Genomic DNA, 14,191 nt, shown 5'->3' with positions numbered 1-14,191 from the left:
CAGAAAGGGGTTTGAACCAGGGTCTCCAGCTCCTAGTCCATCACCCCAAGCACTGCACCACACTGGCCCCAATTCCCCTGATTTCAGTTTAAGAATTCTTAAAACCAAAACATTTTGTCTTTATAGATTAACCCCTAGAGAGTTCAACTCGTATGGTTCACGCCGAGGCAATGATGCTGTTATGGCAAGAGGAACTTTCGCAAACATACGCTTACTGAACAAATTTCTCAGCAAACAGGCACCCCAAACCATACATTTCCCTTCAGGAGAAACTGTGAGTATTCTTCCCGTTGCATTAGGCTTACACTCAGAAGTTGCCCCACAGGCAGAAGTATGAAGCTGCTCTTGAGCTGCCTAAACAGAAATTGATTGACCTAAGACCTTTTCATTTATTACATTTCGGAGTATCGAACCAGGACTACAAACTACCCATGATCCTCCCAATGTGCATGGTCACCATTGTGTCTGAATAGAGTATCACATGTATTTTCCAGCTGTGGAAGCACACAATATTAACTCTTGGCAAAAAAAACTGTAGGCAGTTGACTCCAGAAAAGCTGGTTTGGAATGTTGATGGATAAGGTGGCAACTTCTTCCCCTTCTCCCAGAATCCACTTTAGATCATCAAGGACAAAGTTTGTTCACTGAATGTACTGGAACCTGGTGGATTGTGGATGCTTCTCTGATGTTTCCAGGCATGCTGCAAGAGGCTTCCTATCTGTTGATTGTGATGTTGAGAAGTTGTTGTGTCATACAAGAGCTGGGAACTGCTGTATATGTGAAGTGTGGCTCATGGCATGAAGCATTAGAACTTATCACCTGTCACATGGTTTCATTGTTTTTGCTAACTGGAGTCGACTGCATCTTGTTTTCTAGCTTGATGTGTTTGATGCTTCAGAAAGGTACCAGCAAGCAGGCCACTCTCTCATCGTGCTGGCTGGTAAGGAATATGGTTCTGGAAGCTCCCGGGACTGGGCTGCCAAGGGGCCTTTTCTGCTGGTGAGTGAAACCTTCCCAGATGGGAGATTTTGGGGGGTTCATGAAAATGATGTTGACAGGCCCCTGTGTGCAACAACCAACATTTAGCACATTTAAATCTTAGCATTTTGAAAACAGCAATCCAGCATCCTTTGAAATTAACTAATATAGGAACTGACACTTCTGAAAACATTTTAACTTTCATTTTCATGTTGGAGTCAGGTCTTGGTGCTTAGAAAACTGCTGGAAACTTAAAAGTCTTTCCCCCATGAGTTATACAGTCATCATTCTGATATAAATTTGGAACAACTACATGACACAGTTGTAGCGTAGATACATGAGAGGGGTCATGGTTATTCTGCTCAGCAGTGTACTTGGCTCCTGGGCAGGGAGGGCAAGCATAAGTGTTGTCTCTATCCCCCTCCTGCATAGTTTCCACACTGGATCCTCTTCCCACATAATTTCTACAGAGAGGCAAGATTACATATCAGCAACCATCGTTCTGTTGACTTAAGAAAGTGACCACAATACTAAAGGAAGGAAACAAGCCAAAAGTCATTTTTAAATGCTCAAGAGTAAGGAACAGGAGACTTTAGGGAGCCATAAACGTATCTTCTGTGAAGACATCTATAAAAGAATGTGGCTTGTCCTATGGATCTGTCTAAGCAGGAAAACGGAACTAAGGAACTGGATTCTTAGTGGTGATATTTGAAAACTGGAGATGTTTGCTCTCTCCAGGCTAGACTTGCAGCATGTATTTAGGGAATGTCGTCTACAGAACGGCATCACTCAGGTTTCCGACCCCTAACCACAAAGTACTTTGGAAAGAGATTAACCAACACTGATCTGCTAAAATTGGTGGGAGTGCTCTTGTCAATATGAACTTGATGATGAATCCATCTTATTATCCCTCATCAGATGTTTGTCTGTCCATTCACTAAATGGATGGAGGGAAGTGGGATCATGCCCATTTGTCCTACCCTGAGGTCTGTGCGTTCAGCCAAGTGCCTGCTGTGAGTCCCTACATCCATGTTGGCGTATGTGTGGAGTTTCCTCTGTTCAAGTGGGAACACTCTAAAAAGCAAGTCTGGATTTCTTAGAGTTGCCCATTTACATGAAGGTGTATACGCTTATAGGATTGCTGCAGACATTTGACTGAGCATGCGGATATCAGAACATGAGGCTAGTGGGTATAATCCTGTTACCCTTCATGTACTTTCAGTGAATATGCAGCTAAACGTCTGAGCACTTCCAGTTCTGCCAAAAGATAGTGTTTGTCTGAGAGGAAGTTTGATGAGAGACATCCATGGGTTGTGCTGAAGCAGTTTTTAATACATAAAACGAAAAATCTGCATTTTTAGAAGGTCCTTGAAGTTTCAGACAACACATCTATTGCCTTATGAAGACACACCTAACTGTTTCAGTTAACTTCTTCATACTATCTGTGGCCATTACCGCACAGGTTATCTGCCCTGAGTGCAGTGATTTTGCAAAGCAAGTTTCCCCCCCTGATTCCCCACAGTATAACAGTGTATTTGTGCGCTTTAAAGGCCTTTCTCCGACCTTTGTCAAACCTGCTGTGCTCCAGGTTTTGGGAAAGACGGCAGTAAAGCCTGGGTGGCTACTGTGTGGTTGGGAAAATACGGAGCATTCACAGCTTATACCGTTTTCTGCAGCTATCTTGGGCATTTTTAGTGTAATGCTTAGGTAATTGTGCATAATGTGTTTCTGTTTCCCAGGGCATCAATGCAGTCCTTGCAGAGAGCTATGAGCGTATTCATCGCAGTAATCTGGTCGGAATGGGTGTGATTCCGCTGCAGTATTTGCCAGGCGAGGATGCCAAGAGTCTAGGGCTGACGGGTCGGGAACGTTACACAATCATCATTCCTGAAAAGCTGGTGCCCAGATTGAATGTACAAATCAAAGTAAGTAGACATTCTAGAAGAGCTGTGCAGACAATCTAGACATATACCCCAGATAGGTATCTCCATTGCATTCTTCAAAGGGACTGATTCTTGACAATTCAAGGCAAATCTGCCCTTTGGGGTGGAAACTAAAGTCCCCCAGAGCTTCCTACATAGACTGCAATGAAAGAGCAGCGTCCTGTAGTTCGGCCACTCGAATGGCAGCTTTCAAGTGAGAACTGTGTATTGCTCTCTTTTTGTCCCGTTTCTATGGAATTCGTTCATGGAAGCTTTTTCTCATTAGGTGTGTCAGTAGGTAAACTCTGAATGTTTTGGCTCAGATGCCAACTAAAGATGGGATTATAAGAGGTTTCCATGGCCGTTTTCACTGAGCTGCCCTTTGTAGTACATTCCACAAGCTATTTAAGGCAAATCAACTTAAGGTCTATTGGCCAAGGAATAGAATTCCTTTGCAGAGCCACGCTCCCAGGTGTGTCCTGCCCACTACTTTTGTTTGCCAGCTATATTTCTTCTGTTAAACAAAAGCTGAATCTGTCCTTGCATAAATATGTTATAGAATTAACCTACAAGTAGTGGCTCAAGTGGTTAAGACGCTGAACTGCAGGCTGTGAAAGGTCAGTAGTTCAGCAGTTCAAGACCCAGGGTGCCGCATGACGGAGTGAGCTCCTGTCTCTAGTTCCAGCTCCTGCCAACCTAGCAGTTCGAAAGCAAGAAATTGCAAGTAGATAAATAGGTACCACTTTGGTGGGAAGGTAACAGCGTTCCATGCGCCTTGGTGTTTAGTCATGCCGGCCACATGACCACAGAAACATCTTCGGACAGCGCTGACTCTTCGGCTTTGAAACGGAGATGAGCACCACAACCCTAGAGTTGGATTCGACTGGCTTTCGAGCAAGGGAACCTTTACCTTTACCTGGCTTGTTGGGGATTTAGCACCTTTTCTGAATAAAGCACTCTCTATTAGCCCTCCCCCCTCCTAGCGCACACATGCACACGATTGCATTGATTGTAATACTTCTAGTCTACTTCACATAGTAGTTGGAAGAATTACCATGATAATATAGAGGGCTTTGATCGCCTAAGACAAGCAATATATGCCTATTAAGAATTACTGTTATTTCACATGTTATATGGTTACTCCTCGTTGTGAAAAACAAATTAAGGAGCCCTTGAACCTTGGGATACAAACTTCCAACAGAAAATAAACCACTTTGGTCAATCACACTCAAAATCAGGGGTCCCCCAACGTGGTACCTGTGGGTGCCATTGGGAAGTGGGTGGGATCAGGTGGGGCTTTCGCCCAGCAAGGCTTCTGATTGACTATTGGGAGACTTGGTTGACTGTGCAGATTTTTTAAAATAATGTTGCAGCAGCTGCCACCATAGCACAAGGACCTGCACTGTGTTACTGAAGTTATGCTGTGGCCATCATTTTGTGACTGACTTTATACCTCCTGCAGTCGCCATTTTGTTGCTGAGCCCCCTCCATGCCATGTTCAAATTCCAGATGTGCCCACAGGCTCAAAAAGGTTGGGAACCCCTGCTCAAAATGATAGGCCAAGGAAAGAATAATTAATTATTGTATGGCAGTGGATGTAGTATAGGCAGATATGAAGATTGTCTGGCAGCCTGAAACTCTGGCTCTTTCTGTGGTGAGCTAGGTTTATTTTTGGGGACTGAAAGAACTGTGATGGGCCCAAGGTCACCCAGCTGGCTTCAAGTGGCGGAGTGTGGAATCAAACCCAGTACTCCAAATTAGAGTCCACCATTCTTACCCCCTACACCAAACTGGCTCAATAGGCCAAGAATCAAAGCACCGTACTAGTAGTGCTGTTGTTATCTCCAGAGACTGTAACTTTTGATCTTCGAACAGAAGTCCCCCTTTGCAAGCCATTTTGTAATCCTCTTATGCAGCACACCTGTCTGCTTTGCAAAGCCCCTCTTAGGATTCTTGTCATCACTCAAATCCTGTGGTGCTTGAGTTGCAAATGTCACGCCCCTTCCCCCCCCTTTTTTTTGGACAGAGACCAAGCAGTTTGATCTTCTTTGTTAATTCTCTCTCAACAGCTAGATACAGGGAAGACCTTCCAGGCAGTCATGAGGTTCGACACTGACGTGGAACTCACTTATTTCCGGAACGGGGGCATCTTGAACTATATGATTCGCAAGATGGCATCCTAGTCCCGACTGCGACTGAGCCAGTGTCCAATTATTATGAAACCTGCCCTTTTTTTTGTAACAAGAGTTGCACAGAAATCATGGATCACGATATAGCCTCTACAGTCTGATGTGAATTGGTTATGTGTGTCTTATTGAAAGGGGATGCTTGACACGGCTTAAGACTGTGAGCCTGGGTGTCTTGCCCACCAGACCAGCCTAGGTTGATTGTTATTACTCGTCCCACCGACAGCACCTTTGTCTATTTTGTATTGGGGAGGAGTAGACTGACAAATTTTGCGAAGACAGGCTGATGCAGTAAAAGAACTCCCTGGCACCTCTTCACCCCTTTTATTTCAACTGACTGGACTGTTTCTTACCCATCTGACATTGGATTAACAGTCCCAGACTAACAGTTATCATTGTCTCCTTTCTATTAAAACAGTTATTTAGAATCCCTTTTTGAGACTACTGCTGAAATGATTACAAAGTGCTTAGCTGTTCTGTATTAACAGTATATATGCTCTCTCAAGCTCCCCGACTTGTTCTTCCTAGCCTTTATTTTAGGGGAAATCTGTTTGGGGGGGGCACAAAGACCATTTATAATTAGATCTATATTCCCCCCCAAAAATCATGGTTTGTCCTTTTTTAATGCTAATATTCACTTGGGTTTCTTAGAGTTTGTTACAGTAAGCTACACATGTGCACACAAATATAAGCCCTTGAGTATTAAAGAAACTTTAGACTAGCATTAGACACTGAAGTGTGAACATAAGAACATAAGAGATGCCAATGTTGGATCAGGCCAAAGGCCCATCCAGTCCAACACTCTGTATCCCACAGTGGCCAGAAATAGAAGTGCCATCAGGAGGTCCACCAGTGGGGCCAGGACATTAGAAGCCCTCCCACTGTTGACCACCCCCCCAAGCACCAAGATGACAGAGCATCACTTGCCCCTGAGTCCCTATCTATACCTTGTGACTAATAGCCACTGATGGACCTCTGCTCCATATGCTTATCTAATTCCCTTTTGAAGCCGTCCATGCTTGTAGCTGCCACCACTTCCTGTGGCAGTGAATTCCAAGTGTTAATCACTCTTTGGGTGAAGAAGTACTTCCTTTTATCCGTTGTCATTCCTGGTGGGAATGTCAATTCTGTAAATTACTTTTTATGTAGAGGCGACTCTAAACGATTTTGCTGTGATGATTTCTTCACACTGAAGCATTGATAGTAACCTCACATGGCTCTGCTGGTTTGGAAATCGTGTGAAAGATTATGGGTTGCTTCCACCAGTTTCTCTGCTTGCATTTTGCCTGATTTTCTTCATTCCTATAGCTCTCACTCTTTTCCAGCAATTTCTCTTTTCTCAATGGAAAACGCCTGTAGGATCCCGCCTTTGTATATTATAGTGAACATGTAGAAAAACAGTTACAAGGCTTATTTTTTGCTTGTGGCTGTAGTTAAGGCTCAAGGACCACTGAGCAATATATAGGCTGTCAACAGCATGGGAATTCATTTCTTTGGGAATGGCGTGTAAACCTGGTGTACAGCGAGATAATACTGTAAAAAGGTAAACTAGGGCGAGGCCTTGAGCATCCTGTGTTGGTGTTGTATACGCTGGGAACATCTTTTCAGTGTTATCTGACTTTTGGAACAGGATACACCAGTTTACCCCTCTTTCCCTCCTTAATACCATTGCTGAGCAGCTCAGTGCTTAGGAAGAAAAGATATATAGGTTACAAGAGCACATTGGCCAGTCACCAACTCTCAGATGGACCCACCCCAAAGAGTTGGTGTCAGCACCTTCCTAGTATTCCTTAGAACTTCCAGTATATTGTTCCTTTTAAATTCACAATGCTTGTGATTTATCGTCTTCTTTAGGAACCTACACATCAAACCAGCTATTAGGTCTTTTGACTTCTTGAATGCCGAAGTGTGGCTCAATAGATATAGGTTCACAAATATTAAATAAGGAATATAGAGGAGTAAGGAAATTATTCTTTAAATCACTCAAAAGGAGTTTTTCCCCTCCCTTTCCACATATTCTTTGGAATTAAGCCACTTAATTGCTATCTTCTCAGTAGCAGAAGACCATCAAACGTGGGTAAATGCCTGCTTAGTGCACAAGTGACTATCCACAGCGGTGCAGAAGCTAAGAGAAATTGGGAGATGGTCCCCCCCCCATCAATTCCTTTTTGTCCATTTAAGATGGAAAAACCAAACAGTTTGAGACCTGCAGCATTTACTATCTTTTCTTTTGAAAATCTATTGTACAAATAGGGTAGATAGTTTCTTTTGGCTCACAGCGTAACCATCTTTTAACCAAACACTCATCATCTTGACAAATTCTAGCATCAAGGTCCCCTACAGTAAGGATCAGATAATTGGCGTACCAGTGGGTCAAATTGTCATAGCCCCTCCCCCCAAAAAGGGACCAATAAGAGGTCAGTGCATGTTGGTTTTGAGTTGGAAAAATACAAGTTGATATTATAAAGGAGAAATCAGTCAATTGTGTCAAAGCAGCTATGTTCAAATCAGATGAAGCAACTCCTTCCAATCCAGAGATACTAAGGGCAGATAATATGAAACAGGCAAACCCACCTCTTTGTCTCTCCCCCCCCCTTTTGGGCCTCCTTAGAAAAATCAATATATCCTGGCTTGTAATAAAATGATATCAAAAACAGACCGAAGCGAGTTAACCTCTGGAGAAAAGATGTTTGGTCTTCCAACCAGCTACGTTCCAAATAACTATTTTCATGTTACTATAAGGAAATTGTCATTTATTGTTCGGAGTGGCATTTTCAGCTGGGCCAGCTGAGAAGGCAACATTAGGATTTACAAAGCATAAAAATTCGGGGCTCAAGAGAGACTGGTACTGAAATGTCAGATGATGGCGCATCATGAGGAGGTTTGTTTAGAAGGAAGGCAATGATCCCTCCCATGGCTCTACGAAGAGTGGGATTTTTCTTTACTTCTGATTTCCTCATGGGTTCTTCTCTCTCTGGACTGGGAGTTTTTATGCAATTGCAATGTAATGAGTTCTGCACTTATTATTTGTCTTGTCATTGTTAGCAGATTTAATTGTGTTCCTTTTTTTGGACTTTAATCAAGTGTTCTTGTAATTGTTCAAACCTCTTGATAATATCCGTTTGCTCTCCAAGAGGGAGAGCCTCAAAAGAATTTTTAAAACTTCCATTAATAGCATCCAAATCATTTTCCTTTGAAAATATTTGGGTGCAATTTTTATTTTTTTTTCACCCTTTGTGGTTCAAACACTTTTCTGGCCTCTTGTGGAGTTGACAGTTTTGTTAAGTCAATCAGTGCAATCTTCGGCACTTTAGAGCTCTGCCTCTTAACTATTAATGTCTACTAATTTTTTATATAATTTAGATACTTTTTGAAACAAATTCAAGGAAAGTTTAGAGGGGAGGAGAGGGGTGACTACAGTGGTGTTGAGGGGGCAATGAGGAAAGGCTATGAAACTATTCCTGATTTGACAAAGTTAAAGATGGAAGGTTTGGGGAGTAAAATAAAAGCGTTAATCTAAAAGAAAGCCAAAGGCTGCTAGATAAATTATAATATTTTAAGTCAATTGTTGCAGGGAGTAAATTTAGAAGTGATGCTCCTTTATAAACCATTTATTACTCCAATTAATAATTCTTCCTCTAAAGTAATAAATATCTAACACAATTCTACAAGGTTCTCGTAATGTTATGTTATTCCCCCCAGTCCTTCACTGGATTCCTATTTGGGATTTGAGTAGAAATATGTTTTTTAATAAATTGTATTTAGAATATATGCAATGAGGAAAGTTTGTGATGTTAACAGCCTCAATTTGAGTCCCCAGTTTTAGATATCCCAGACTGCTGGGACATATGCTGCAGCTCACCCAAGTTCACAGCTGCCTTTCTGGTTAGGGAGTTTGTTCAAGAGATGATTAAAACTATCCAGATTTACATTATTTGGTAAGAGAAGATGGTCTGTGACCGGTTGTAAAGCTTCAAAACTGTTATCAAAATTATGATTGAGTCTAAGAGGATCCTCTGCCCTCCTTTGCTGGGGGGGGGGGGGGGGTGTAAGGTTCTCGAAGGGACCACTGCATTTACAATTCATAATAATCTCTTCTTTAGCAGGGAGGGGAGGGTTTTGGGTTATACAGTAGTTGTACTCGAAAACAAGCCCTACTTAATACTTTAAACTTGTGCTCCTTAAATCCCTGGTGCTATATCCAGCCACAGCTAGGTTACAAAGGCCTCTCATCTTCATTATGCTGGGACTGGCTATATTAAATTGATCTCAGGGAGTGTTACAGTCTCCTACCATAGATTGCCCCCTTGCTATATTAGACCTCTTAAAAACTGAAAAGCTGTCCCCAGATTGCTTTAGGACTAAACTCCAAACTATATGAGACAGTGCCCACTAATTAGTTGCTGAGATCTCTAGTATATTGCATCAATCCCTTACCAAGCTGAGTTGCCCCATTTAAAAATGCCCTAGCCTCTCTGATCCTTATAGAGTGGCTCTGAGTCCTCTATAAAGGTAAAGGTTCCCTTGCTCAAAAGCCAGTCAAATCCGACTCTAGGGTTGCGGTGCTCATCTTCGTTTCAAAGCCGAAGAACCAACGCTATCCGAAGACGTTTCCGTGGTCATGTGGCCGGCGTGACTAAACACCAAGGCGCACGGAACGCTGTTACCTTCCCACTGAAGTGGTCCCTATTTATCTACTTGCAATTTCTTGCTTTCGAACTGCTAGGTCCTCTATACATAATTACCTAATTATTAAAAGTTATTGTTAAAATCAGGGCTTTAAAATCACTGCCCCTCCCAATGGAGCAATTAATAAAAGTGAATGTCCACATCTGTCTCAACCTTAGAACAAATTAAAAACAAAACTAAAGCCCTAGCGCCAGAAATTGCACTAAACAAAGCCGCCACTTCTAAGCAGCTCAAGGGCTTTTCCTTACTGTTAGATTTTCTAACTTCCTGACTTTTCACAGCTTCACCTGTTTAGCTCTTATTGTCCTTTCGTCAGCAGTTAGGAAGGAGGATCAAAGTAGATAAGGGAGGAAGCGAAGAGCTAAATGATAATGAACTGGCAATCACAACTCTCTCAAAAACCCTTTGAGCTACTCAATGCTCCAGCAACGCTGAAACAGGAAAGGGGGAGATTTTGAAAATGTCTCTAAAGCAAGGGGGGGAGAAATTAGAATTAAAACGAAGGACTTTAAAAAACTGAAAAGAAGCTCCACACTTAGATAAAAGTGAAAAAAAGTAAAAATCTCAAACCTATTTGTGGAGTTGTGACCATTCTGAAGAGATGAATTGTTGTTGAGATAGATAATCTAACACAGGAAACCACTTTCCAGTAAAAGAGGTATGCAATGACAATTGAGCATTGGAGTGTATTTGTACTGTGATCGAGTCCATTAGATAATGAGACCATAATTTCTTAAACCAAACCTCAATATGACGCTATGGCTGTTTTGGCTGCATCCAACATAACATCTATGGTTGATCTATTCTGTCTAGAAGATAACTCCTTTGGCCAAACGTTCAAAAATACAGTCTCTGGTGTAAAGGGGACAGTGACTGATGTAATTTTATGAATCACTGATAGTACCTCCATCCAGAAATGTTTGATTTTCTCACACTGCCACCAGCGCAGTAGCATTTTTGATCGTGTGGTGACGTCACAGAGTAGCTGATTAAATTGGGTGTGCAGTCATTGAATCAAGTTTAGAACCAACTTCAGAAGTACATAGTTTAATGTTATGACAATAAAATTCATTTCTTATGTTATCCAAAAAAAAAGCTATGTCTACATTTCATAACATTAAACACAGATACAACCAGCAAGCCAGTTCTGTATTTCAACCGGACATTTCTTCAATGGCAAATGCTTTCATTGCAAAATCGACCTCTTTCCACTTTCGAAAATGACGCTGCCTCCCAGAGACAATGTCTTCCACAATAAAACTCTCCACTTTGATGATGGGTAGATCATCTAAGGTCATGTATTTCACTGTAATGCCCCAGTCATGTTGGCATTCCCTGCAGTATAGCTTGCATCGTTTCTCAAAGTTGCCATAGCCCTTTGTATTCGCATGAGGCCTTGTAATATAGCATTGCCTGAAGTTCTTATCAATGACTGTGTGGTGGGATCCCTGGAATACAAACAGCAGCATTTAATGTCAAAATTCCAAAGACTTGAGAGTTTTCACATAGTTAACCAGTACTAAAAACTGCTAAAGCAAACACCATAACTGAAAGAAAAAATAGCAATTCAGTGCATATTATATAACTAAGTCAAAAATTACATAGTGAAATAAAATCTTGTATAGAGTACAAACATACAGAACAGAAGGTTTCTTGTATTGCTTGTGCAATCAATCTGAATGGTTTCAACAGCACCAAAAAGTTCTCCTGTTGAAAAACAGGTTGTTTACCTGTAACTGATGATCTTCGAGTGGCCATCTATGCATTCACACCTCTGGGATATAGTGTGCCTGCACCGACCTCGATCGCTTCCTCTTGAAAGTGAAAGGGATTTTCGCGCCCGCTCCCCAGTCACGCACCGGCCCCACTGCACATGACCAAGGGAGGGGCACGACAATCCCACCAGTTTCTTCTGACCACTGCCATCAGTCTCAGAGTAATAAAAAAGGAGAGGACTGAAAACAAAGGGGAAGGAGGGCGGGTGGTGTGAATGCACAGATAACCACTCGAAGATCATCAGTTACAGGTAAGCAACCTGTTTATCTTCTTCGTGGTCTCTGTGCATCACACCTCTGGGACATTAGCAAGCAAAAACAGGCCTACCTGGAGGAGGGAGCTGAAGGTCCTAGACTTGCGCTGCCTGCAACACTGCCCGTCCCACCATGGAATGTTGATGAAGATGCACATCCAGGGCGTAACGCTTCATGAACATGTGAGGGTAGCCCAGTTTGCTGCTTGACAGATGTGAGTGAGGAACGACCCTCTCAGGAAGGCTGTGGACGTGGCTACTGCCCGGGACTGACAGTCCCACTCCACTGGTTGGGGTGGGAACCACGGCATACTGCCTGTAAATGGATAGGCCCCATACATGTATTGCCACTGCCGTTGGTCCCAGAAGGGTGGTGGTGGCGGATGGATCGGTGCTGATGGTCGGTCTCGATCATCAGGATGGAGCTGTGAAGGCTGGACAAACGCATCGGCTCCACGGTCTGAGTACAGACTTTCGACACTGGAAGACCGGGAAATCTGTGTCAAGTCCATATCGTGCTCAGAGTCTGTGAGCTGGATAGGACGCAGCAAAGGCGACCAAGGTACACCTTGTGGCTGCTGTCGGCACTGAGAGTCAAGTGAAGCAGCCTCCGAAAGATTAGATTCCATGGCCCTCTGAGGGGTCAGTGGAGATTGCACAGGGGGAGTTTTCTTATGCTTTTTAAGCTTGGCTGGCAATCGTCCTTGCCTTCCCTGCATTTTTTGGAGGGAGTATGGGCTAAGGACTGAGACGTCTGGGCCGAGCATTTCAGCATCGGGCGGTCTACATCTACGTGAGTCAATATCAGGGACGGCACAACCGTTGATGCCAAGGCGGCAGTCGACACTGACGCATGCCCAGAGGCGTCCTGTGATGACATCAGTGAAAGCGCTAACTCCAAGAGCACAACGCGAAGTCAAGCAGCTCTGTTCTTCCTTGTCCGCTTCAAAAACTTCACACAATGAGCACAAGAGTTTACTCGGTGCGATTCCCTGAGGCACAAAAGAAAGTGAGTGTCCGTGGGGGGGGGGGGAGGAACGGGACGGTCTTGCTGCCGCACTTAAGGCACCGTTTAAAGAAACCCCACCTCTTGGTCACAGGCCGGGAGAGGGGGGACGACACACGACAGAGTCCAAAAAGAAAAAAATCCATAGAAACAAAGTCCTTTCACTTAGTAAAAATAAATAAGAAGAAAACGAAGAAAACTTCGAAGAAAAAATGAGGAATAGGCCTAAAAGCCCAAAACATTTTACTGACCGAAGGGATCCTACCAGCACGACGGTCAGAAGAGAACTGGTGGAATTGTCGTGCCCCTCCCTTGGTCATGCGCAGTGGGGCTGGCGCGTGACTGGGAAGCGGGCGCGAAAATCCCTTTCGCTTTCAAGAGGAACCGATCGAGGTCAGCACAGGTGCACTATATCCCAGAGGTGTGATGCACAGAGACCATGAAGAAGATCTTTGAGGGTTCCTGGATTCACAAACTAGATACAAAAGTGCATTATCCTAAAACTATAATATATTCCATAGTATTCATTCGTTCATAAATCTTTTAGATCATAAGAGCTACTTGGCAACTCTTAGCCGCAAATCATATGCCTCTCTGGCTGTGCCTCCTTCTGCTCCTATTAGGTCTCCGTCCGTCTCGTCCAGGCTGGCTGCTTGGCCTCCACCGTCTTGCTGCTCTTCCTCTTTCAATCCGAAAAACCGCTTCAACCATTCTTCCGCTTTGAACACAGAGTCGATTTTTTCTCTTTTATCCTTATATTTAAACTGCACCCCCTCTGGAAAAAGCCAGGCGTATTGAATCTGGTTGATCTGAAGTGTTGAGATAAGCTCTTTATACGCTTTTCTTTTCTGTCGAACCTCAAATGGAACGTCCTTTAGGACCCTGATAGTTGTTGATCCCAATTGCAGGGGTCTGGCTGCTGTCGCTTTAAGAATATCATCTCTTGTCTGTCGCCGGCAAGTTGTTTTGCTTAATATATTTAGAGTAGGATCGATATGTCACCTCGATCTCTGCATGCGCTTCAGCCGGTGTACTGCCGAGCGATAAAACGATTAACTCAGCTGCCACATCTTTCAAAATCTCTCCTGCTATTTCAGCCACCCCTTGGAATCTGAGAGTTTTGTTTGCTTTTTCCATTTGTAGGTTCAGTAGCTTCCTCTCTTGCAGATCCTGTTTTTGTTCCATCAGACCAACTTTTTTCTTCAGCTTTTTAGCATCGTGTGCTGTCTTTTTAAGCTTTTCATCAGTTTGGATCGACTTCTTCACAAGCTCGGTGATCTATTGTTGCTGCTTTGCAATACTCTGGTTCGAAGCGGCCATCAACTGGTTAAGACCATCGAGTCTTTCGTTTATGGGCCGGAGCAGCTCCGATAGCATGGAG

The 14,191-nt window shown here is 43.3% G+C and overlaps 2 protein-coding genes across 2 annotated transcripts in view; one reads left to right on the top strand and one right to left on the bottom strand.

Moving 5' to 3' along the window:
• Positions 1–5,684, top strand: part of ACO1 (aconitase 1) — a 68,763-nt gene extending 63,079 nt beyond the window's left edge. Inside the window, 4 exon segments of the mRNA XM_015414536.1 lie at positions 127–274; positions 877–999; positions 2,718–2,903; positions 4,970–5,684. Coding sequence (XP_015270022.1) covers positions 127–274; positions 877–999; positions 2,718–2,903; positions 4,970–5,083 — 571 coding nt within the window. The 3' untranslated portion in view covers positions 5,084–5,684.
• Positions 5,685–10,699: 5,015 nt separating this feature from the next.
• DDX58 (DEXD/H-box helicase 58) overlaps positions 10,700–14,191 on the bottom strand; it is a 39,236-nt gene continuing 35,744 nt past the window's right edge. Inside the window, exon 18 of the mRNA XM_015414538.1 lies at positions 10,700–11,223. Coding sequence (XP_015270024.1) covers positions 10,930–11,223 — 294 coding nt within the window. The 3' untranslated portion in view covers positions 10,700–10,929. The remainder of the gene's footprint in view (positions 11,224–14,191) is intronic.

The sequence above is a fragment of the Gekko japonicus genome, unplaced genomic scaffold (assembly GCF_001447785.1).
Source record: "Gekko japonicus isolate JY-2015 unplaced genomic scaffold, Gekko_japonicus_V1.1 scaffold492, whole genome shotgun sequence".
NCBI classification, from domain to species: domain Eukaryota; kingdom Metazoa; phylum Chordata; class Lepidosauria; order Squamata; family Gekkonidae; genus Gekko; species Gekko japonicus.
Note: the sequence above shows the minus strand (reverse complement) of the source record. Positions and strands in the feature narration are given on the sequence as shown.